This window comes from Salmo salar, chromosome 23 (assembly GCF_965601325.2).
Source record: "Salmo salar chromosome 23, fSalSal1, whole genome shotgun sequence".
NCBI lineage: Eukaryota > Metazoa > Chordata > Actinopteri > Salmoniformes > Salmonidae > Salmo > Salmo salar.
The window spans coordinates 41069483-41095409 of record NC_138313.1 but is presented as its reverse complement, the minus strand read 5'-3'; the positions used below and the strand labels follow the sequence as shown (position 1 = coordinate 41095409).

The following is a 25927-nucleotide window of genomic DNA, read 5'->3' as shown; positions in this document are numbered from 1 at the left end:
ATGGTGCTGCCACCATCATGCTTCACCATATGCAAGGACCTGACGCCGGAGATGAGAAGCAGGTACAGGGAGTCAAACATTTATTCAGGAACAGACATATAACACGACACGAACAGCGTCAGCACACGGGTAAATAAGGACATATGACAAACAATCCCGAAGCAGGGAACAGAGCTAGAAAACAGACAGATATAGGGAAGGAAATTACACAAGAAATTGAGTCCATGTGAGTCGAATGAGCGCTGATGCGCGTGACTGAAGGTGGCTTGAGTGCGTAATGTTGGGGAGTCTGGCGCCTTCGAGCGCCAGAGGGAGGAAAAGCGGGAGCAGATGTGACACCATAGGGATGGTGCCAGATTTTGTCCAGACGTGACGCTTGTCATTCATTTTTGCTCTGACATGCACTGTCAACTTTGGGACCTTATATAGACATGTGTGTGCCCTTCCAAATCATGTCCAATCAATTGAATTTACCACAGGTGGACTCCAATGAAGTTGTAGAAACATCTCAAAGATGATCAATGGAAACAGGATGCACCTGAGCTCAATTTCGATTTTTTTCCAAAAACCTGTTTTCACTTTGTCATTAAAGGGTATTGTGTGTAGATTGATGAGGATTTTTATTTATTTAATCCATTTTAGAAAAAGGCTGTAGCATAACAAAATGTGGAAAAAGTCAAGGGGTCTGAATACTTTCCAAATGCACTGTACTTCTCTCACTAAATCTAGATTCAGATAATTCTATACCAGACAGTTTCCTCCTCATTCATTCATATCTACTACCTCTCTGTCATTATTCAACACAGTAATCTCATCTCCTACCCCTCTGTCATTATTCAACACAGTAATCTCATCTCCTACCCCTCTGTCATTATTCAACACAGTAATCTCATCTCCATCCCCTCTTTCATTATTCAACACAGTAATCTCATCTCCTACCTCTCTGTCATTATTCAACACAATAATCTCATTTCCTACCTCTCTGTCATTATTCAACACAGTAATCTCATCTCCTACCTCTGTCATTATTCAACACAGTAATCTCATTTCCTACAGGGCGATGATCATTTAGTTCAGTTACCTTTGCCTTCTTGGGTACAGAAACAATGGTGGCCATCTTGAAGCAGGTGGGAACAGCAGACTGGGATAGGGAGAGATTGAATATGTCCGTAAACACACCAGCCAGCTGGTCTGCGCATGCTCTGAGGACGCGGCTAGGGATGCCATCTGGACTGGCAGCCGTGCGAGGGTTAACAGGTTTAAATGACTTACTCACGTCGGCCACGGAGAAGGAGAGGGAAGGAAATTACACAAGAAATTGAGTCCATGTGAGTCGAATGAGCGCTGATGCGCGTGACTGAAGGTGGCTTGAGTGGTGGGCCACGTCGGTGGCACTGTATTATCCTCAAAGCGGGCAAAGAAAGTGTTTAGTTTGTCTGGAAGCAAGACTTCGGTGTCCGTGACGTGGCTGGTTTTCTTTTTGTAGTTTGTGATTGTCTGTAGACCCTGCTACTACGTCTCGTGTCTGAGCCGTTGAAATGCGGCTCCACTTTGTCTCTATACTGACATTTCGCTTGTTTGATTGCCTTGCAGAGGGAATAACTACACTGTTTGTATTCGGCCATATTCCCAGTCACCTTTCTATGGTTAAATGTGGTAGTTTGCACTTTCAGTTTTGCGCGAATGCTGCGATCTATCCACGGTTTATGGTTAGGGTAGGTTTTAATTGTCACAGTGGGTATAACATCTCCTATGCACTTCCTTATAAACTCACTCACCAAATCAGTGTATACGTCGATATTATTATGTGAGGCTACCCGGAACATGTCCCAGTCCGCGTGATCAAAACAATCTTCAAGCGTCAATTCCGATTGGTCAGACCAGCGTTGAATAGTTCTTAACACGGCTACATCCTGTTTGAGTTTCTGCCTATAGGAAGGGAGGAGCAAAATGGAGCCGTGGTCAGATTTGCCAAAAGGAGGGCAGGGGAGGGCCTTGTATTCATCGTGGAAGTTAGTAATCTCATCTCCTACCACTCTGTCATTATTCAACACAGTAGTCTCATCTCCTACCACTCTGTCATTATTCAACACAGTAATCTCATCTACTACCACTCTGTCATTATTCAACACAGTAATCTCATCTACTACCACTCTGTCATTATTCAACACAGTAATCTCATCTACTACCACTCTGTCATTATTCAACACAGTAATCTCATCTACTACCACTCTGTCATTATTCAACACAGTAATCTCATCTACTACCACTCTGTCATTATTCAACACAGTAATCTCATATCCTACCACTCTGTCATTATTCAACACAGTAGTCTCATCTACTACCACTCTGTCATTATTCAACACAGTAATCTCATATCCTACCACTCTGTCATTATTCAACACAGTAGTCTCATCTACTACCACTCTGTCATTATTCAACACAGTAATCTCATCTACTACCACTCTGTCATTATTCAACACAGTAGTCTCATCTACTACCACTCTCTGGTTAATGGCATATTGTGTGTGTGTGTGTGTGTGTGTGTGTGTGTGTGTGTGTGTGTGTGTGTGTGTGTGTGTGTGAGAGAGAGAGAGAGAGAGAGTCATGTTCCATTTAACTAAATGTTCAATCAGGCATACAATGAACTAGTTTGTGTATTGTATTATCCAGATCATTGTGGGGGTGATTCTACTCTACTACTTCCTGGGGATCAGTGCCTTGATCGGGGCCACAGTCATCGCTGTCCTGGCCCCTGTCCAGTACTTTGTGGCCACCAAGCTGTCCGAAGCACAGAAGAGCACTCTGGTAAGTAATATGCCATTTAGCAGACTTTTTTTTATCCAAAGTGATTTACAGCTAGGCATGCATACGTTTTACCTAAAGGTGGTCCCAGGAATCAAACCCACTGTCCTGGTGTTGGAAAGACCATGCTCTACCAACTGTGCTACAGTAGCACCCGTCATTAAGCAGTTAGCGGTTTGATAAACAGTGTTCTGTGTGGACTGTGACATAGCACTGTTCCAAGGAGACCAACCGTATAACAACCTGTGTGTGTAGACTGTTCCATATCTTCCTTGTGGAAGAGATTGGAATAGATGTCATACCGCTGAATTATGTTATGTGATCCTTTGACAGCATGCACACACACACACACATCTTCAGCTAAAACTCATGGATAACCTTTGGTTTCTAACTGATCATTTTTTAAAGTCGATTGTTATGAACAATTATTATTTTTCAACCATAATCATTAATCACAAAATATGTCTTTGAGCTTTGTTTGCCTCTCTCCAATATCCCACTAATCATTCCCATAATGCCATGCTACTATAATAATGGTAACACTTTACTTGACACTCTGTTGTAACACGTTATGAAATGTTCATAATCATGTCATAATATGTAATAACAGCAGACATAACTTGTCTTAACCATGTCATATGTCACAACAGCTGAAATAACTTGTCATAATATGGTCCTAACACTGTCATGATGACCCATATATCCACACCTGTTGTGGCATATATTGCGTTATTTTATGGCTGGTTATGACACCTACAAAAGAGTGTCAAAACCCACAATTATTCAAATGCGTTTGAAAGTTTGTTTCTTAAATCTTTGTTGTTGTTGTTATGAATTCTTTACAGTCATGTTTTTTTTCATCATATTTGAAATAACTTGTAGAAAATACACTTTATGACACTGTCAAGAAGCATTATGACCATCATAATCATATAAGCCAGATAGGCCTATCAGGTACATGCCCCTGTGTCAGCCATCAGTCAGAAAGAGGGTCTTATCCTTCTCCTGAAATCTGCTCCTGCACTCATCCTCCTCAACTTGAACCCTGAGTGGTCATCCTCCTCAACTTGAACCCTGAGTGGTCATCCTCTCCAACTTGAACCCTGAATGGTCATCCTCCTCAACTTGAACCCTGAGTGGTCATCCTCTCCAACTTGAACCCTGAATGGTCATCCTCCTCAACTTGATCCCTGAGTGGTCATCCTCTTCAACTTGAACCCTGAATGGTCATCCTCCTTAACTTGAACCCTGAGCGGTCATCCTCCTCAACTTGAACCCTAAGTGGTCATCCTCCTCAACTTGAACCCTGAGTGGTCATCCTCCTCAACTTGAACCCTGAGCGGTCATCCTCCTCAACTTGAACCCTAAGTGGTCATCCTCCACAACTTGAACCCTGAGTGGTCATCCTCCTCAACTTGAACCCTAAGTGGTCATCCTCCTCAACTTGAACCCTGAATGGTCATCCTCCTCAACTTGAACCCTCAGCGGTCATCCTCCTCAACTTGAACCCTAAGTGGTCATCCAAAAAGGAACAGGGAAAAACAAAAACCTGAATCTTCCTCAAATGTCAGAAAAAACTAATACAAAACAAAACCTAAAAGTAATCCTCATTCAATTACAAATCATTCAGAACCATACACAGGTCCAGGAACCTGAGAGGAGTATATTATGGTAGAGGAGTAGTTCATGATTGTGCGTACTATGGTATAGGAGTAGTTCATGTTTGTGTGTATTCTGTTGAAGGAGTACTCCAGTCATTCAGATGTTTGTGTGTATCATCCTATAGGAGTACTCCAGTGAGCGGTTGAAGAAGACCAATGAGCTGCTGCGGGGAATCAAGCTGCTGAAGCTGTACGCCTGGGAACACATCTTCTGTCACAGTGTGGAGGAGACCAGGGGAAAGGAGCTCACCAGTCTGCGGGCCTTCGCCCTCTACACGTCCATATCTAGTAGGTTACCTTACCTAAAATACACAGACCTCTACACGTCCATATCTAGTAGCTTACCTTACCTAAAATACACAGACCTATACACGTCCATATCTAGTAGGTTACCTTACCTAAAATACACAGACCTATACACGTCCATATCTAGTAGGTTACGTTACCTACCTCTACAGATCCATATCTAGTAGGTTATGTTGCCTACCTCTACAGGTCCATATCTAGTAGATTAAGTTACCTACCTCTACATATCCATATCTAGGAGGTTACCTACCTCTACAGGTCCATATCTAGTAGGTTACGTTACCTACCTCTACAGGTCCATATCTAGTAGGTTACGTTACCTACCTCTACAGATCCATATCTAGTAGGTTACGTTACCTACCTCTACAGGTCCATATCTAGGAGGTTACCTACCTCTACAGGTCCATATCTAGTAGGTTACGTTACCTACCTCTACAGAACCATATCTAGTAGGTTACGTTACCTACCTCTACAGAACCATATCTAGTAGGTTACGTTACCTACCTCTACAGGTCCATATCTAGTAGGTTACGTTACCTACCTCTACAGAACCATATCTAGGAGGTTACCTACCTCTACAGGTCAATATCTAGTAGGTTACCTACCGCTACAGGTCCATATCTAGTAGGTTACCTACCTCTACAGGTCAATATCTAGTAGGTTACCTACCTCTACAGGTCCATATCTAGTAGGTTACCTACCTCTACAGGTCCATATCTAGTAGGTTACCTACCTCTACAGGTCCATATCTAGTAGGTTACCTACCTCTACAGATCCATATCTAGTAGGTTATGTTACCTACCTCTACAGGTCCATATCTAGTAGGTTACCTACCTCTACAGGTCCATATCTAGTAGGTTACCTAACTCTACAGGTCCATATCTAGTAGGTTACGTTACCTACCTCTACAGATCCATATCTAGTAGGTTACGTTACCTACCTCTACAGGTCCATATCTAGGAGGTTACCTACCTCTACAGGTCCATATCTAGTAGGTTACGTTACCTACCTCTACAGAACCATATCTAGGAGGTTACCTACCTCTACAGGTCCATATCTAGTAGGTTATGTTACCTACCTCTACAGGTCCATATCTAGTAGGTTACCTACCTCTACAGGTCCATATCTAGTAGGTTACCTACCTCTACAGGTCCATATCTAGTAGGTTACGTTACCTACCTCTACAGATCCATATCTAGTAGGTTACGTTACCTACCTCTACAGGTCCATATCTAGGAGGTTACCTACCTCTACAGGTCCATATCTAGTAGGTTACGTTACCTACCTCTACAGAACCATATCTAGGAGGTTACCTACCTCTACAGGTCCATATCTAGTAGGTTATGTTACCTACCTCTACAGGTCCATATCTAGTAGGTTACGTTACCTACCTCTACAGGTCCATATCTAGTAGGTTACGTTACCTACCTCTACAGGTCCATATCTAGTAGGTTACGTTACCTACCTCTACAGGTCCATATCTAGTAGGTTACCTACCTCTACAGGTCCATATCTAGTAGGTTACCTACCTCTACAGGTCCATATCTAGTAGGTTACCTACCTCTACAGCTCCATATCTAGGAGGTTACCTACCTCTACAGGTCCATATCTAGTAGGTTATGTTACCTACCTCTACAGGTCCATACCTAGTAGGTTACGTTACCTACCTCTACAGATCCATATCTAGTAGGTTACGTTACTTACCTCTACAGATCCATATCTAGTAGGTTACGTTACCTACCTCTACAGAACCATATCTAGTAGATTAAGTTACCTACCTCTACAGATCCATATCTAGTAGGTAACGTAACCTACCTCTACAGGTCCATATCTAGTAGGTTACGTTACCTACCTCTACAGGTCCATATCTAGTAGGTTACGTTACCTACCTCTACAGGTCCATATCTAGTAGATTAAGTTACCTACCTCTTCAAAGTTACATTACCTACCGCTACAGATCCATACCTAGTAGGTTACGTTACCTACCTCTACAGGTCCATATCTAGTAGATTAAGTTACCTACCTCTACAGGTCTATATCTAGTAGGTTACGTTACCTACCTCTACAGGTCCATATCTAGTAGGTTACGTTACCTACCTCTACAGGTCCATATCTAGTAGGTTACGTTACCTACCTCTACAGGTCCATATCTAGTAGATTAAGTTACCTACCTCTTCAAAGTTACATTACCTACCGCTACAGATCCATACCTAGTAGGTTACGTTACCTACCGCTACAGATCCATATCTAGTAGGTTACGTTACCTACCTCTACAGGTCTATATCTAGTAGGTTACGTTACTTACCTCTACAGGTCCATATCTAGTAGATTAAGTTACCTACCTCTACAGGTCCATATCTAGTAGGTTACGTTACCTAAAATACACAGACCTATACACGTCCATATCTAGTAGGTTACGTTACCTACCTCTACAGATCCATATCTAGTAGGTTATGTTAACTACCTCTACAGGTCCATATCTAGGAGGTTACCTACCTCTACAGGTCCATATCTAGTAGGTTACGTTACCTACCTCTACAGGTCCATATCTAGTAGGTTACCTACCTCTACAGGTCCATATCTAGTAGGTTACGTTACCTACCTCTACAGAACCATATCTAGGAGGTTACCTACCTCTACAGGTCCATATCTAGTAGGTTACCTACCTCTACAGGTCCATATCTAGTAGGTTACGTTACCTACCTCTACAGGTCCATATCTAGTAGGTTACATTACCTCTACAGGTCCATATCTAGTAGGTTACATTACCTACCTCTACAGGTCCATATCAAGTAGGTTACCTACCTCTACAGGTCCATATCTAGTAGGTTACCTACCTCTACAGGCCCATATCTAGTAGGTTACCTACCTCTACAGGTCCATATCTAGGAGGTTACCTACCTCTACAGGTCCATATCTAGTAAGTTATGTTACCTACCTCTACAGGTCCATACCTAGTAGGTTACGTTACCTACCTCTACAGATCCATATCTAGTAGGTTACGTTACTTACCTCTACAGATCCATATCTAGTAGGTTACGTTACCTACCTCTACAGAACCATATCTAGTAGATTAAGTTACCTACCTCTACAGATCCATATCTAGTAGGTTACATTACCTACCTCTACAGGTCCATATCTAGTAGGTTACATTACCTACCTCTACAGGTCCATATCTAGTAGATTAAGTTACCTACCTCTACAGGTCCATATCTAGTAGGTTACGTTACCTACCTCTACAGGTCCATATCTAGTAGGTTACGTTACCTACCTCTACAGGTCCATATCTAGTAGGTTACGTTACCTACCTCTACAGGTCCATATCTAGTAGGTTACGTTACCTACCTCTACAGGTCCATATCTAGTAGATTAAGTTACCTACCTCTTCAAAGTTACATTACCTACCGCTACAGATCCATACCTAGTAGGTTACGTTACCTACCGCTACAGATCCATATCTAGTAGGTTACGTTACCTACCTCTACAGGTCCATATCTAGTAGGTTACGTTACCTACCTCTACAGGTCCATATCTAGTAGGTTACGTTACCTACCTCTACAGGTCCATATCTAGTAGGTTACGTTACCTACCTCTACAGGTCCATATCTAGTAGGTTACGTTACCTACCTCTACAGGTCCATATCTAGTAGATTAAGTTACCTACCTCTACAGATCTATATCTAGTAGGTTACCTACCTCTACAGGTCCATATCTAGTAGGTTACCTACCTCTACAGGTCCATATCTAGTAGGTTACCTACCTCTACAGGTCCATATCTAGTAGGTTACCTACCTCTACAGGTCAATATCTAGTAGGTTACCTACCTCTACAGGTCCATATCTAGTAGGTTACCTACCTCTACAGGTCCATATCTAGTAGGTTACCTACCTCTACAGGTCCATATCTAGTAGGTTATGTTACCTACCTCTACAGGTCCATATCTAGTAGGTTACCTACCTCTACAGGTCCATATCTAGTAGGTTACCTACCTCTACAGGTCCATATCTAGGAGGTTACCTTACCTAAAATACACAGACCTATACACGTCCATATCTAGTAGGTTACCTTACCTAAAATACACAGACCTATACACGTCCATATCTAGTAGGTTACGTTACCTACCTCTACAGGTCCATATCTAGTAGGTTACGTTACCTACCTCTACAGATCCATATCTAGTAGGTTACGTTACCTACCTCTACAGGTCCATATCTAGGAGGTTACCTACCTCTACAGGTCCATATCTAGTAGGTTACGTTACCTACCTCTACAGGTCCATATCTAGTAGGTTACGTTACCTACCTCTACAGATCCATATCTAGTAGGTTACGTTACCTACCTCTACAGGTCCATATCTAGGAGGTTACCTACCTCTACAGGTCCATATCTAGTAGGTTACCTACCTCTACAGGTCCATATCTAGTAGGTTACCTACCTCTACAGGTCCATATCTAGTAGGTTACCTACCTCTACAGGTCCATATCTAGGAGGTTACCTTACCTAAAATACACAGACCTATACACGTCCATATCTAGTAGGTTACGTTACCTACCTCTACAGATCCATATCTAGTAGGTTATGTTACCTACCTCTACAGGTCCATATCTAGGAGGTTACCTACCTCTACAGGTCCATATCTAGGAGGTTACCTACCTCTACAGGTCCATATCTAGTAGGTTACCTACCTCTACAGGTCCATATCTAGTAGGTTACCTACCTCTACAGGTCCATATCTAGGAGGTTACCTTACCTAAAATACACAGACCTATACACGTCCATATCTAGTAGGTTACGTTACCTACCTCTACAGATCCATATCTAGTAGGTTATGTTACCTACCTCTACAGGTCCATATCTAGTAGGTTACGTTACCTACCTCTACAGAACCATATCTAGTAGATTAAGTTACCTACCTCTACAGATCCATATCTAGTAGGTTACGTTACCTACCTCTACAGGTCCATATCTAGTAGGTTACGTTACCTACCTCTACAGGTCCATATCTAGGACGTTACCTACCTCTACAGGTCCATATCTAGTAGGTTACGTTACCTACCTCTACAGGTCCATATCTAGTAGGTTACGTTACCTACCTCTACAGGTCCATATCTAGTAGATTAAGTTACCTACCTCTTCAAAGTTACATTACCTACCGCTACAGATCCATACCTAGTAGGTTACGTTACCTACCTCTACAGGTCCATATCTAGTAGATTAAGTTACCTACCTCTACAGGTCTATATCTAGTAGGTTACGTTACCTACCTCTACAGGTCCATATCTAGTAGGTTACGTTACCTACCTCTACAGGTCCATATCTAGTAGATTAAGTTACCTACCTCTACAGGTCTATATCTAGTAGGTTACGTTACTTACCTCTACAGGTCCATATCTAGTAGATTAAGTTACCTACCTCTACAGGTCCATATCTAGTAGGTTACGTTACCTAAAATACACAGACCTATACACGTCCATATCTAGTAGGTTACGTTACCTACCTCTACAGGTCCATATCTAGTAGATTAAGTTACCTACCTCTTCAAAGTTACATTACCTACCGCTACAGATCCATACCTAGTAGGTTACGTTACCTACCGCTACAGATCCATATCTAGTAGGTTACGTTACCTACCTCTACAGGTCTATATCTAGTAGGTTACGTTACTTACCTCTACAGGTCCATATCTAGTAGATTAAGTTACCTACCTCTACAGGTCCATATCTAGTAGGTTACGTTACCTAAAATACACAGACCTATACACGTCCATATCTAGTAGGTTACGTTACCTACCTCTACAGATCCATATCTAGTAGGTTATGTTAACTACCTCTACAGGTCCATATCTAGGAGGTTACCTACCTCTACAGGTCCATATCTAGTAGGTTACGTTACCTACCTCTACAGGTCCATATCTAGTAGGTTACCTACCTCTACAGGTCCATATCTAGTAGGTTACGTTACCTACCTCTACAGAACCATATCTAGGAGGTTACCTACCTCTACAGGTCCATATCTAGTAGGTTACCTACCTCTACAGGTCCATATCTAGTAGGTTACGTTACCTACCTCTACAGGTCCATATCTAGTAGGTTACATTACCTCTACAGGTCCATATCTAGTAGGTTACATTACCTACCTCTACAGGTCCATATCAAGTAGGTTACCTACCTCTACAGGTCCATATCTAGTAGGTTACCTACCTCTACAGGCCCATATCTAGTAGGTTACCTACCTCTACAGGTCCATATCTAGGAGGTTACCTACCTCTACAGGTCCATATCTAGTAAGTTATGTTACCTACCTCTACAGGTCCATACCTAGTAGGTTACGTTACCTACCTCTACAGATCCATATCTAGTAGGTTACGTTACTTACCTCTACAGATCCATATCTAGTAGGTTACGTTACCTACCTCTACAGAACCATATCTAGTAGATTAAGTTACCTACCTCTACAGATCCATATCTAGTAGGTTACATTACCTACCTCTACAGGTCCATATCTAGTAGGTTACATTACCTACCTCTACAGGTCCATATCTAGTAGATTAAGTTACCTACCTCTACAGGTCCATATCTAGTAGGTTACGTTACCTACCTCTACAGGTCCATATCTAGTAGGTTACGTTACCTACCTCTACAGGTCCATATCTAGTAGGTTACGTTACCTACCTCTACAGGTCCATATCTAGTAGGTTACGTTACCTACCTCTACAGGTCCATATCTAGTAGATTAAGTTACCTACCTCTTCAAAGTTACATTACCTACCGCTACAGATCCATACCTAGTAGGTTACGTTACCTACCGCTACAGATCCATATCTAGTAGGTTACGTTACCTACCTCTACAGGTCCATATCTAGTAGGTTACGTTACCTACCTCTACAGGTCCATATCTAGTAGGTTACGTTACCTACCTCTACAGGTCCATATCTAGTAGGTTACGTTACCTACCTCTACAGGTCCATATCTAGTAGGTTACGTTACCTACCTCTACAGGTCCATATCTAGTAGATTAAGTTACCTACCTCTACAGATCTATATCTAGTAGGTTACCTACCTCTACAGGTCCATATCTAGTAGGTTACCTACCTCTACAGGTCCATATCTAGTAGGTTACCTACCTCTACAGGTCCATATCTAGTAGGTTACCTACCTCTACAGGTCAATATCTAGTAGGTTACCTACCTCTACAGGTCCATATCTAGTAGGTTACCTACCTCTACAGGTCCATATCTAGTAGGTTACCTACCTCTACAGGTCCATATCTAGTAGGTTATGTTACCTACCTCTACAGGTCCATATCTAGTAGGTTACCTACCTCTACAGGTCCATATCTAGTAGGTTACCTACCTCTACAGGTCCATATCTAGGAGGTTACCTTACCTAAAATACACAGACCTATACACGTCCATATCTAGTAGGTTACCTTACCTAAAATACACAGACCTATACACGTCCATATCTAGTAGGTTACGTTACCTACCTCTACAGGTCCATATCTAGTAGGTTACGTTACCTACCTCTACAGATCCATATCTAGTAGGTTACGTTACCTACCTCTACAGGTCCATATCTAGGAGGTTACCTACCTCTACAGGTCCATATCTAGTAGGTTACGTTACCTACCTCTACAGGTCCATATCTAGTAGGTTACGTTACCTACCTCTACAGATCCATATCTAGTAGGTTACGTTACCTACCTCTACAGGTCCATATCTAGGAGGTTACCTACCTCTACAGGTCCATATCTAGTAGGTTACCTACCTCTACAGGTCCATATCTAGTAGGTTACCTACCTCTACAGGTCCATATCTAGTAGGTTACCTACCTCTACAGGTCCATATCTAGGAGGTTACCTTACCTAAAATACACAGACCTATACACGTCCATATCTAGTAGGTTACGTTACCTACCTCTACAGATCCATATCTAGTAGGTTATGTTACCTACCTCTACAGGTCCATATCTAGGAGGTTACCTACCTCTACAGGTCCATATCTAGGAGGTTACCTACCTCTACAGGTCCATATCTAGTAGGTTACCTACCTCTACAGGTCCATATCTAGTAGGTTACCTACCTCTACAGGTCCATATCTAGGAGGTTACCTTACCTAAAATACACAGACCTATACACGTCCATATCTAGTAGGTTACGTTACCTACCTCTACAGATCCATATCTAGTAGGTTATGTTACCTACCTCTACAGGTCCATATCTAGTAGGTTACGTTACCTACCTCTACAGAACCATATCTAGTAGATTAAGTTACCTACCTCTACAGATCCATATCTAGTAGGTTACGTTACCTACCTCTACAGGTCCATATCTAGTAGGTTACGTTACCTACCTCTACAGGTCCATATCTAGGACGTTACCTACCTCTACAGGTCCATATCTAGTAGGTTACGTTACCTACCTCTACAGGTCCATATCTAGTAGGTTACGTTACCTACCTCTACAGGTCCATATCTAGTAGATTAAGTTACCTACCTCTTCAAAGTTACATTACCTACCGCTACAGATCCATACCTAGTAGGTTACGTTACCTACCTCTACAGGTCCATATCTAGTAGATTAAGTTACCTACCTCTACAGGTCTATATCTAGTAGGTTACGTTACCTACCTCTACAGGTCCATATCTAGTAGGTTACGTTACCTACCTCTACAGGTCCATATCTAGTAGATTAAGTTACCTACCTCTACAGGTCTATATCTAGTAGGTTACGTTACTTACCTCTACAGGTCCATATCTAGTAGATTAAGTTACCTACCTCTACAGGTCCATATCTAGTAGGTTACGTTACTTACCTCTTGTCACGGTTGTTGTCGGTGAATGAGGACCAAAACGCAGCAGGTACGTGAATGCTCATCTTGATTTTTAATTATCTTCAAAATGAACGTACAAAATAACAAAACACGAACGATCAACAAAAACAGTCTGGTAAGGCACAAGGCAAAACACAGAACAATCACCCACAAATAACACATACAAACACACCCTAATATATGGGACTCTCAATCAAAGGCAGATAGACAACACCTGCCTTCAACTGAGAGTCCCAACCCCAATCAACCAAACATAGAAACACACACACTAGACTAACCCTAGAATTAACTAAACATAAACCAAAACCCGGAAATACTAAATCAAACACCCTTTACACAAACACAACACCCCGAACCACATAAAACAAATACCCCCTGCCACGCCCTGACCAAACTACAAAACAATTAACCTTATATACTGGCCAGGACGTGACAGTACCCCCCCCCTTAAAGGTGCTACCCCAGAAGCACCTTAACAAAAAATAACCCCAAGCAACACCAACAAAAAGTCCCCTTTTCTAAAGGGAGGGAAGGGAGGGTGGCTGCCGTCAACGACGGCACTGTGCGACACCCCCCCCTCCCCAACCCACCTATTTCTGGAGGTGGCTCTGGTTCCGGCCGTTCCAGGCTGTCGGGCCACTCTGGCATCGCCGAGGGGCAGTCGGGCCAGTCTGGCATCGCCGAGGGGCAGTCGGCCAGTCTGGCATCGCCGGGGGGCAGTCGGGGCAGTCTGGCAATTCGGGAGAGTCGGGGCAGTCTGGCAATTCGGGACAGTCTGGGCAGTCTGGCAATTCGGGACAGTCTGGGCAGTCTGGCAATTCGGGACAGTCTGGGCAGTCTGGCAATTCGAGACAGTCTGGGCAGTCTGGCCACTCCGGCAGTTCAGGGCAGTCTGGCCACTCCGGCAGTTCAGGGCAGTCTGGCCACTCCGGCAGTTCAGGGCAGTCTGGCCACTCCGGCAGTTCAGGGCAGTCTGGCCACTCCGGCAGTTCAGGGCAGTCTGGCCACTCCGGCAGTTCAGCGCAGTCTGGCCACTCCGGCAGTTCAGCGCAGTCTGGCCACTCCGGCAGTTCAGCGCATTCTGGCCACTCCGGCAGTTCTGACGATGACTGTTGACTGGCGGGCAGATCTGACGATGACTGTTGACTGGCGGGCAGATCTGATGATGACTGTTGACTGGCGGGCAGCTCTGATGATGACTGTTGACTGGCGGGCAGCTCTGATGAAGACTGTTGACTGGCGAGGCTGGGTTGACGCACTTGTAGCCTGGTGCGTGGTGCTGGTACTGGGCTTACCAGATTATGTACACGCACCTCCAGGCTAGTGCGGGGAGCGGGAACAGGACGAGTCGGACTGGGTTGACGCACTTCCGGGTCCGCACGAGAGACAGGAGCTGGAAACCCAGGGCTATGGAGGCGCACAGCCGGTCTAGATCTTACCTCCTGCACAACCCGCCTTGGCTGGATGGAACTAGTAGCCCTGTACGAGCGGGGTGCTCGTACAGGGCAGACTGGGCTGTGCAGGGGCCTGATGGTAGCCGTGCGTAGAGCGGGAGTTGGGTAGCCTGGTCCTCGGAGGCGTACCGACGACCAGATGCGCTGCGCAGGCATCCTCCTACCAGGCTGGATGCCCGCTCTAGCACGGCACCTGCGAGGGGCTGGAATAACGCGCACCGGACTGTGCGTGCGTATGGGTGAGATAGTGCGCTCCTCAGCGAAACATAGCGCTCTCCACCCCATACGCTCCTCCATATAACCACGAGTAGCTGGCTTCCGGCTCTTCTTACGCCTAGCCAAACTACCCGTGTGCCCCCCCCCAAAATTTTCTTGGGGGTGCCTCTCGTGCTTCTCCTTCAGCGTGTACTTGGCCTCGTACCACCGCCTCTCTGCCTTGGCTGCCTCAATTTCCCACTGCGGGCGTCGATAATCCCCAGCCTGGTGCCAAGGTCCGGCCCCGTCCAGAACTTCCTCCCAAGTCCACTTCTCCCGCCAGTCCAACTCGAACTCCGTCTGCTCCTTCCTCTGCTGCTTGGTCCTTTGGTGGTGGGTGATTCTGTCACGGTTGTTGTCGGTGAATGAGGACCAAAACGCAGCAGGTACGTGAATGCTCATCTTGATTTTTAATTATCTTCAAAATGAACGTACAAAATAACAAAACACGAACGATCAACAAAAACAGTCTGGTAAGGCACAAGGCAAAACACAGAACAATCACCCACAAATAACACATACAAACACACCCTAATATATGGGACTCTCAATCAAAGGCAGATAGACAACACCTGACTTCAACTGAGAGTCCCAACCCCAATCAACCAAACATAGAAACACACACACTAGACTAACCCTAGAATTAACTAAACATAAACCAAAACCCGGAAATACTAAATCAAACACCCTTTACACAAACACAACACCCCGAACCACATAAAACAAATACCCCCTGCCACGCCCTGACCAAACTACAAAACAATTAACCTTATATACTGGCCAGGACGTGACACCTCTACAGATCCATATCTAGTAGGTTACGTTACCTACCTCTACAGAACCATATCTAGTAGATTAAGTTACCTACCTCTACAGATCCATATCTAGTAGGTTACGTTACCTACCTCTACAGGTCCATATCTAGTAGGTTACATTACCTACCTCTACAGGTCCATATCTAGGAGGTTACCTACCTCTACAGGTCCATATCTAGTAGGTTACATTACCTACCTCTACAGGTCCATATCTAGTAGATTAAGTTACCTACCTCTACAGGTCCATATCTAGTAGGTTACGTTACCTACCTCTACAGGTCCATATCTAGTAGGTTACGTTACCTACCTCTACAGGTCCATATCTAGTAGGTTACGTTACCTACCTCTACAGGTCCATATCTAGTAGGTTACGTTACCTACCTCTACAGGTCCATATCTAGTAGATTAAGTTACCTACCTCTTCAAAGTTACATTACCTACCGCTACAGATCCATACCTAGTAGGTTACGTTACCTACCGCTACAGATCCATATCTAGTAGGTTACGTTACCTACCTCTACAGGTCCATATCTAGTAGATTAAGTTACCTACCTCTACAGGTCTATATCTAGTAGGTTACGTTACTTACCTCTACAAGTCCATATCTAGTAGATTAAGTTACCTACCTCTACAGGTCCATATCTAGTAGGTTACGTTACCTACCTCTACAGGTCCATATCTAGTAGGTTACGTTACCTACCTCTACAGGTCCATATCTAGTAGGTTACGTTACCTACCTCTACAGGTCCATATCTAGTAGATTAAGTTACCTACCTCTACAGATCTATATCTAGTAGGTTACCTACCTCTACAGGTCCATATCTAGTAGGTTACCTACCTCTACAGGTCAATATCTAGTAGGTTACCTACCTCTACAGGTCCATATCTAGTAGGTTACCTACCTCTACAGGTCAATATCTAGTAGGTTACCTACCTCTACAGGTCCATATCTAGTAGGTTACCTACCTCTACAGGTCCATATCTAGTAGGTTACCTACCTCTACAGATCCATATCTAGTAGGTTATGTTACCTACCTCTACAGGTCCATATCTAGTAGGTTACCTACCTCTACAGGTCCATATCTAGTAGGTTACCTACCTCTACAGGTCCATATCTAGGAGGTTACCTTACCTAAAATACACAGACCTATACACGTCCATATCTAGTAGGTTACCTTACCTAAAATACACAGACCTATACACGTCCATATCTAGTAGGTTACGTTACCTACCTCTACAGATCCATATCTAGTAGGTTATGTTACCTACCTCTACAGGTCCATATCTAGGAGGTTACCTACCTCTACAGGTCCATATCTAGGAGGTTACCTACCTCTACAGGTCCATATCTAGTAGGTTACATTACCTACCTCTACAGGTCCATATCTAGTAGGTTATGTTACCTACCTCTACAGGTCCATATCTAGTAGGTTACGTTACCTACCTCTACAGGTCCATATCTAGTAGGTTACGTTACCTACCTCTACAGGTCCATATCTAGGAGGTTACCTACCTCTACAGGTCCATATCTAGTAGGTTATGTTACCTACCTCTACAGGTCCATATCTAGTAGGTTACCTACCTCTACAGGTCCATATCTAGTAGGTTACCTACCTCTACAGGTCCATATCTAGTAGGTTACCTACCTCTACAGGTCCATATCTAGTAGGTTACCTACCTCTACAGGTCCATATCTAGTAGGTTACGTTACCTACCTCTACAGGTCCATATCTAGTAGGTTACGTTACCTACCTCTACAGGTCCATATCTAGTAGATTAAGTTACCTACCTCTACAGGTCCATATCTAGTAGGTTACGTTACCTACCTCTACAGATCCATATCTAGTAGGTTACGTTACCTACCTCTACAGGTCCATATCTAGGAAGTTACCTACCTCTACAGGTCCATATCTAGTAGGTTACGTTACCTACCTCTACAGAACCATATCTAGGAGGTTACCTACCTCTACAGGTCCATATCTAGTAGGTTATGTTACCTACCTCTACAGGTCCATATCTAGTAGGTTACCTACCTCTACAGGTCCATATCTAGTAGGTTACCTACCTCTACAGGTCCATATCTAGTAGGTTACCTACCTCTACAGGTCCATATCTAGTAGGTTACCTACCTCTACAGGTCCATATCTAGTAGGTTACGTTACCTACCTCTACAGGTCCATATCTAGTAGGTTACGTTACCTACCTCTACAGGTCCATATGTAGTAGGTTACGTTACCTACCTCTACAGATCCATATCTAGTAGGTTACGTTACCTACCTCTACAGGTCCATATCTAGTAGGTTACGTTACCTACCTCTACAGATCCATATCTAGTAGGTTACGTTACCTACCTCTACAGGTCCATATCTAGGAGGTTACCTACCTCTACAGGTCCATATCTAGTAGGTTACGTTACCTACCTCTACAGAACCATATCTAGGAGGTTACCTACCTCTACAGGTCCATATCTAGTAGGTTGTTACCTACCTCTACAGGTCCATATCTAGTAGGTTACCTACCTCTACAGGTCCATATCTAGTAGGTTACCTACCTCTACAGGTCCATATCTAGTAGGTTACCTACCTCTACAGGTCCATATCTAGTAGGTTACCTACCTCTACAGATCCATATCTAGTAGGTTATGTTACCTACCTCTACAGGTCCATATCTAGTAGGTTACCTACCTCTACAGGTCCATATCTAGTAGGTTACCTACCTCTACAGGTCCATATCTAGGAGGTTACCTTACCTAAAATACACAGACCTATACACGTCCATATCTAGTAGGTTACCTTACCTAAAATACACAGACCTATACACGTCCATATCTAGTAGGTTACGTTACCTACCTCTACAGATCCATATCTAGTAGGTTATGTTACCTACCTCTACAGGTCCATATCTAGGAGGTTACCTACCTCTACAGGTCCATATCTAGGAGGTTACCTACCTCTACAGGTCCATATCTAGTAGGTTACATTACCTACCTCTACAGGTCCATATCTAGTAGGTTATGTTACCTACCTCTACAGGTCCATATCTAGTAGGTTACGTTACCTACCTCTACAGGTCCATATCTAGTAGGTTACGTTACCTACCTCTACAGGTCCATATCTAGGAGGTTACCTACCTCTACAGGTCCATATCTAGTAGGTTATGTTACCTACCTCTACAGGTCCATATCTAGTAGGTTACCTACCTCTACAGGTCCATATCTAGTAGGTTACCTACCTCTACAGGTCCATATCTAGTAGGTTACCTACCTCTACAGGTCCATATCTAGTAGGTTACCTACCTCTACAGGTCCATATCTAGTAGGTTACGTTACCTACCTCTACAGGTCCATATCTAGTAGGTTACGTTACCTACCTCTACAGGTCCATATCTAGTAGATTAAGTTACCTACCTCTACAGGTCCATATCTAGTAGGTTACGTTACCTACCTCTACAGATCCATATCTAGTAGGTTACGTTACCTACCTCTACAGGTCCATATCTAGGAAGTTACCTACCTCTACAGGTCCATATCTAGTAGGTTACGTTACCTACCTCTACAGAACCATATCTAGGAGGTTACCTACCTCTACAGGTCCATATCTAGTAGGTTATGTTACCTACCTCTACAGGTCCATATCTAGTAGGTTACCTACCTCTACAGGTCCATATCTAGTAGGTTACCTACCTCTACAGGTCCATATCTAGTAGGTTACCTACCTCTACAGGTCCATATCTAGTAGGTTACCTACCTCTACAGGTCCATATCTAGTAGGTTACGTTACCTACCTCTACAGGTCCATATCTAGTAGGTTACGTTACCTACCTCTACAGGTCCATATCTAGTAGGTTACGTTACCTACCTCTACAGATCCATATCTAGTAGGTTACGTTACCTACCTCTACAGGTCCATATCTAGTAGGTTACGTTACCTACCTCTACAGATCCATATCTAGTAGGTTACGTTACCTACCTCTACAGGTCCATATCTAGGAGGTTACCTACCTCTACAGGTCCATATCTAGTAGGTTACGTTACCTACCTCTACAGAACCATATCTAGGAGGTTACCTACCTCTACAGGTCCATATCTAGTAGGTTGTTACCTACCTCTACAGGTCCATATCTAGTAGGTTACCTACCTCTACAGGTCCATATCTAGTAGGTTACCTACCTCTACAGGTCCATATCTAGTAGGTTACCTACCTCTACAGGTCCATATCTAGTAGGTTACGTTACCTACCTCTACAGGTCCATATCTAGTAGGTTACGTTACCTACCTCTACAGATCCATATCTAGTAGGTTACGTTACCTACCTCTACAGGTCCATATCTAGGAGGTTACCTACCTCTACAGGTCCATATCTAGTAGGTTACGTTACCTACCTCTACAGAACCATATCTAGGAGGTTACCTACCTCTACAGGTCCATATCTAGTAGGTTATGTTACCTACCTCTACAGGTCCATATCTAGTAGGTTACCTACCTCTACAGGTCCATATCTAGTAGGTTACCTACCTCTACAGGTCCATATCTAGTAGGTTACCTACCTCTACAGGTCCATATCTAGTAGGTTACCTACCTCTACAGGTCCATATCTAGTAGGTTACGTTACCTACCTCTACAGATCCATATCTAGTAGGTTACGTTACCTACCTCTACAGGTCCATATCTAGGAGGTTACCTACCTCTACAGGTCCATATCTAGTAGGTTACGTTACCTACCTCTACAGAACCATATCTAGGAGGTTACCTACCTCTACAGGTCCATATCTAGTAGGTTGTTACCTACCTCTACAGGTCCATATCTAGTAGGTTACCTACCTCTACAGGTCCATATCTAGTAGGTTACCTACCTCTACAGGTCCATATCTAGTAGGTTACCTACCTCTACAGATCCATATCTAGTAGGTTATGTTACCTACCTCTACAGGTCCATATCTAGTAGGTTACCTACCTCTACAGGTCCATATCTAGTAGGTTACCTACCTCTACAGGTCCATATCTAGGAGGTTACCTTACCTAAAATACACAGACCTATACACGTCCATATCTAGTAGGTTACCTTACCTAAAATACACAGACCTATACACGTCCATATCTAGTAGGTTACGTTACCTACCTCTACAGATCCATATCTAGTAGGTTATGTTACCTACCTCTACAGGTCCATATCTAGGAGGTTACCTACCTCTACAGGTCCATATCTAGGAGGTTACCTACCTCTACAGGTCCATATCTAGTAGGTTACATTACCTACCTCTACAGGTCCATATCTAGTAGGTTATGTTACCTACCTCTACAGGTCCATATCTAGTAGGTTACGTTACCTACCTCTACAGGTCCATATCTAGTAGGTTACGTTACCTACCTCTACAGGTCCATATCTAGGAGGTTACCTACCTCTACAGGTCCATATCTAGTAGGTTATGTTACCTACCTCTACAGGTCCATATCTAGTAGGTTACCTACCTCTACAGGTCCATATCTAGTAGGTTACCTACCTCTACAGGTCCATATCTAGTAGGTTACCTACCTCTACAGGTCCATATCTAGTAGGTTACCTACCTCTACAGGTCCATATCTAGTAGGTTACGTTACCTACCTCTACAGGTCCATATCTAGTAGGTTACGTTACCTACCTCTACAGGTCCATATCTAGTAGATTAAGTTACCTACCTCTACAGGTCCATATCTAGTAGGTTACGTTACCTACCTCTACAGATCCATATCTAGTAGGTTACGTTACCTACCTCTACAGGTCCATATCTAGGAAGTTACCTACCTCTACAGGTCCATATCTAGTAGGTTACGTTACCTACCTCTACAGAACCATATCTAGGAGGTTACCTACCTCTACAGGTCCATATCTAGTAGGTTATGTTACCTACCTCTACAGGTCCATATCTAGTAGGTTACCTACCTCTACAGGTCCATATCTAGTAGGTTACCTACCTCTACAGGTCCATATCTAGTAGGTTACCTACCTCTACAGGTCCATATCTAGTAGGTTACCTACCTCTACAGGTCCATATCTAGTAGGTTACGTTACCTACCTCTACAGGTCCATATCTAGTAGGTTACGTTACCTACCTCTACAGGTCCATATCTAGTAGGTTACGTTACCTACCTCTACAGATCCATATCTAGTAGGTTACGTTACCTACCTCTACAGGTCCATATCTAGTAGGTTACGTTACCTACCTCTACAGATCCATATCTAGTAGGTTACGTTACCTACCTCTACAGGTCCATATCTAGGAGGTTACCTACCTCTACAGGTCCATATCTAGTAGGTTACGTTACCTACCTCTACAGAACCATATCTAGGAGGTTACCTACCTCTACAGGTCCATATCTAGTAGGTTGTTACCTACCTCTACAGGTCCATATCTAGTAGGTTACCTACCTCTACAGGTCCATATCTAGTAGGTTACCTACCTCTACAGGTCCATATCTAGTAGGTTACCTACCTCTACAGGTCCATATCTAGTAGGTTACGTTACCTACCTCTACAGGTCCATATCTAGTAGGTTACGTTACCTACCTCTACAGATCCATATCTAGTAGGTTACGTTACCTACCTCTACAGGTCCATATCTAGGAGGTTACCTACCTCTACAGGTCCATATCTAGTAGGTTACGTTACCTACCTCTACAGAACCATATCTAGGAGGTTACCTACCTCTACAGGTCCATATCTAGTAGGTTATGTTACCTACCTCTACAGGTCCATATCTAGTAGGTTACCTACCTCTACAGGTCCATATCTAGTAGGTTACCTACCTCTACAGGTCCATATCTAGTAGGTTACCTACCTCTACAGGTCCATATCTAGTAGGTTACCTACCTCTACAGGTCCATATCTAGTAGGTTACCTACTTCTACAGGTCCATATCTAGTAGGTTACGTTACCTACCTCTACAGGTCCATATCTAGTAGGTTACGTTACCTACTTCTACAGGTCCATATCTAGTAGATTAAGTTACCTACCTCTACAGGTCCATATCTAGTAGGATACGTTACCTACCTCTACAGATCCATATCTAGTAGGTTACGTTACCTACCTCTACAGGTCCATATCTACGAGGTTACCTACCTCTACAGGTCCATATCTAGTAGGTTACGTTACCTACCTCTACAGAACCATATCTAGCAGGTTACCTACCTCTACAGGTCCATATCTAGTAGGTTATGTTACCTACCTCTACAGGTCCATATCTAGTAGGTTACCTACCTCTACAGGTCCATATCTAGTAGGTTACCTACCTCTACAGGTCCATATCTAGTAGGTTACCTACCTCTACAGGTCCATATCTAGTAGGTTACCTACCTCTACAGGTCCATATCTAGTAGGTTACCTACCTCTACAGGTCCATATCTAGTAGGTTACGTTACCTACCTCTACAGGTCCATATCTAGTAGGTTACGTTACCTACCTCTACAGGTCCATATCTAGTAGATTAAGTTACCTACCTCTACAGATCCATATCTAGTAGGTTACGTTACCTACCTCTACAGGTCCATATCTAGTAGGTTACGTTACCTACCTCTACAGGTCCATATCTAGTAGGTTACGTTACCTACCTCTACAGGTCCATATCTAGGAGGTTACCTACCTCTACAGGTCCATATCTAGTAGGTTACGTTACCTACCTCTACAGGTCCATATCTAGTAGGTTACGTTACCTACCTCTACAGGTCCATATCTAATAGATTAAGTTACCTACCTCTACAGATCTATATCTAGTAGGTTACCTACCTCTACAGGTCCATATCTAGTAGGTTACCTACCTCTACAGGTCAATATCTAGTAGGTTACCTACCTCTACAGGTCCATATCTAGTAGGTTACCTACCTCTACAGGTCAATATCTAGTAGGTTACCTACCTCTACAGGTCCATATCTAGTAGGTTACCTACCTCTACAGGTCCATATCTAGTAGGTTACCTACCTCTACAGATCCATATCTAGTAGGTTATGTTACCTACCTCTACAGGTCCATATCTAGTAGGTTACCTACCTCTACAGGTCCATATCTAGTAGGTTACCTACCTCTACAGGTCCATATCTAGGAGGTTACCTTACCTAAAATACACAGACCTATACACGTCCATATCTAGTTTGTTACCTTACCTAAAATACACAGACCTATACACGTCCATATCTAGTAGGTTACGTTACCTACCTCTACAGGTCCATATCTAGTAGGTTACCTACCTCTACAGGTCCATATCTAGGAGGTTACCTACCTCTACAGGTCCATATCTAGTAGGTTATGTTACCTACCTCTACAGGTCCATATCTAGTAGGTTATGTTACCTAGCTCTACAGGTCCATACCTAGTAGGTTACGTTACCTACCTCTACAGGTCCATATCTAGTAAGTTACGTTACCTACCTCTACAGATCCATATCTAGTAGGTTACGTTACTTACCTCTACAGATCCATATCTAGTAGGTTACGTTACCTACCTCTACAGAACCATATCTAGTAGATTAAGTTACCTACCTCTACAGATCCATATCTAGTAGGTTACGTTACCTACCTCTACAGGTCCATATCTAGTAGGTTACATTACCTACCTCTACAGGTCCATATCTAGGAGGTTACCTACCTCTACAGGTCCATATCTAGTAGGTTACATTATCTACCTCTACAGGTCCATATCTAGTAGATTAAGTTACCTACCTCTACAGGTCCATATCTAGTAGATTAAGTTACCTACCTCTACAGGTCCATATCTAGTAGATTAAGTTACCTACCTCTACAGGTCTATATCTAGTAGGTTACGTTACCTACTTCTACAGGTCCATATCTAGTAGGTTACGTTACCTACCTCTACAGGTCCATATCTAGTAGGTTACGTTACCTACCTCTACAGGTCCATATCTAGTAGGTTACGTTACCTACCTCTACAGGTCCATATCTAGTAGGTTACATTACCTACCTCTACAGGTCCATATCTAGTAGGTTACGTTACCTACCTCTACAGATCCATATCTAGTAGGTTACCTACCTCTACAGGTCCATATCTAGTAGGTTACGTTACCTACCTCTACAGGTCCATATCTAGTAGGTTACATTACCTACCTCTACAGGTCCATATCTAGTAGGTTACGTTACCTACCTCTACAGGTCCATATCTAGTAGGTTACGTTACCTACCTCTACAGGTCCATATCTAGTAGATTAAGTTACCTACCTCTACAGGTCTATATCTAGTAGGTTACGTTACTTACCTCTACAGGTCCATATCTACTAGATTAAGTTACCTACCTCTACAGGTCCATATCTAGTAGGTTACGTTACCTACCTCTACAGGTCCATATCTAGTAGGTTACGTTACCTACCTCTACAGATCCATATCTAGTAGGTTACATTACCTACCTCTACAGGTCCATATCTAGTAGATTAAGTTACCTACCTCTACAGATCCATATCTAGTAGGTTACATTACCTACCTCTACAGGTCCATATCTAGTAGATTAAGTTACCTACCTCTACAGATCCATATCTAGTAGGTTACGTTACCTACCTCTACAGGTCCATATCTAGTAGGTTACGTTACCTACCTCTACAGGTCCATATCTAGTAGGTTACGTTACCTACATCTACAGGTCCATATCTAGTAGGTTACGTTACCTACCTCTACAGGTCCATATCTAGTAGATTAAGTTACCTACCTCTTCAAAGTTACATTACCTACCGCTACAGATCCATACCTAGTAGGTTACGTTACCTACCGCTACAGATCCATATCTAGTAGGTTACGTTACCTACCTCTACAGGTCCATATCTAGTAGA

At 43.3% G+C, this 25927-nt stretch overlaps 1 protein-coding gene across 2 annotated transcripts in view; it reads left to right on the top strand.

Annotated features, from left to right (window-relative positions):
* LOC106584588 (ATP-binding cassette sub-family C member 8) overlaps positions 1–25927 on the top strand; it is a 179251-nt gene that overhangs the window by 53666 nt on the left and 99658 nt on the right. For both annotated transcript variants that reach the window (XM_082968119.1, XM_082968118.1), the window contains exons 9-10: positions 2674–2808; positions 4592–4754. In XM_082968119.1, the coding sequence (XP_082824245.1) occupies positions 2674–2808; positions 4592–4754 (298 nt within the window). The remainder of the gene's footprint in view (positions 1–2673; positions 2809–4591; positions 4755–25927) is intronic.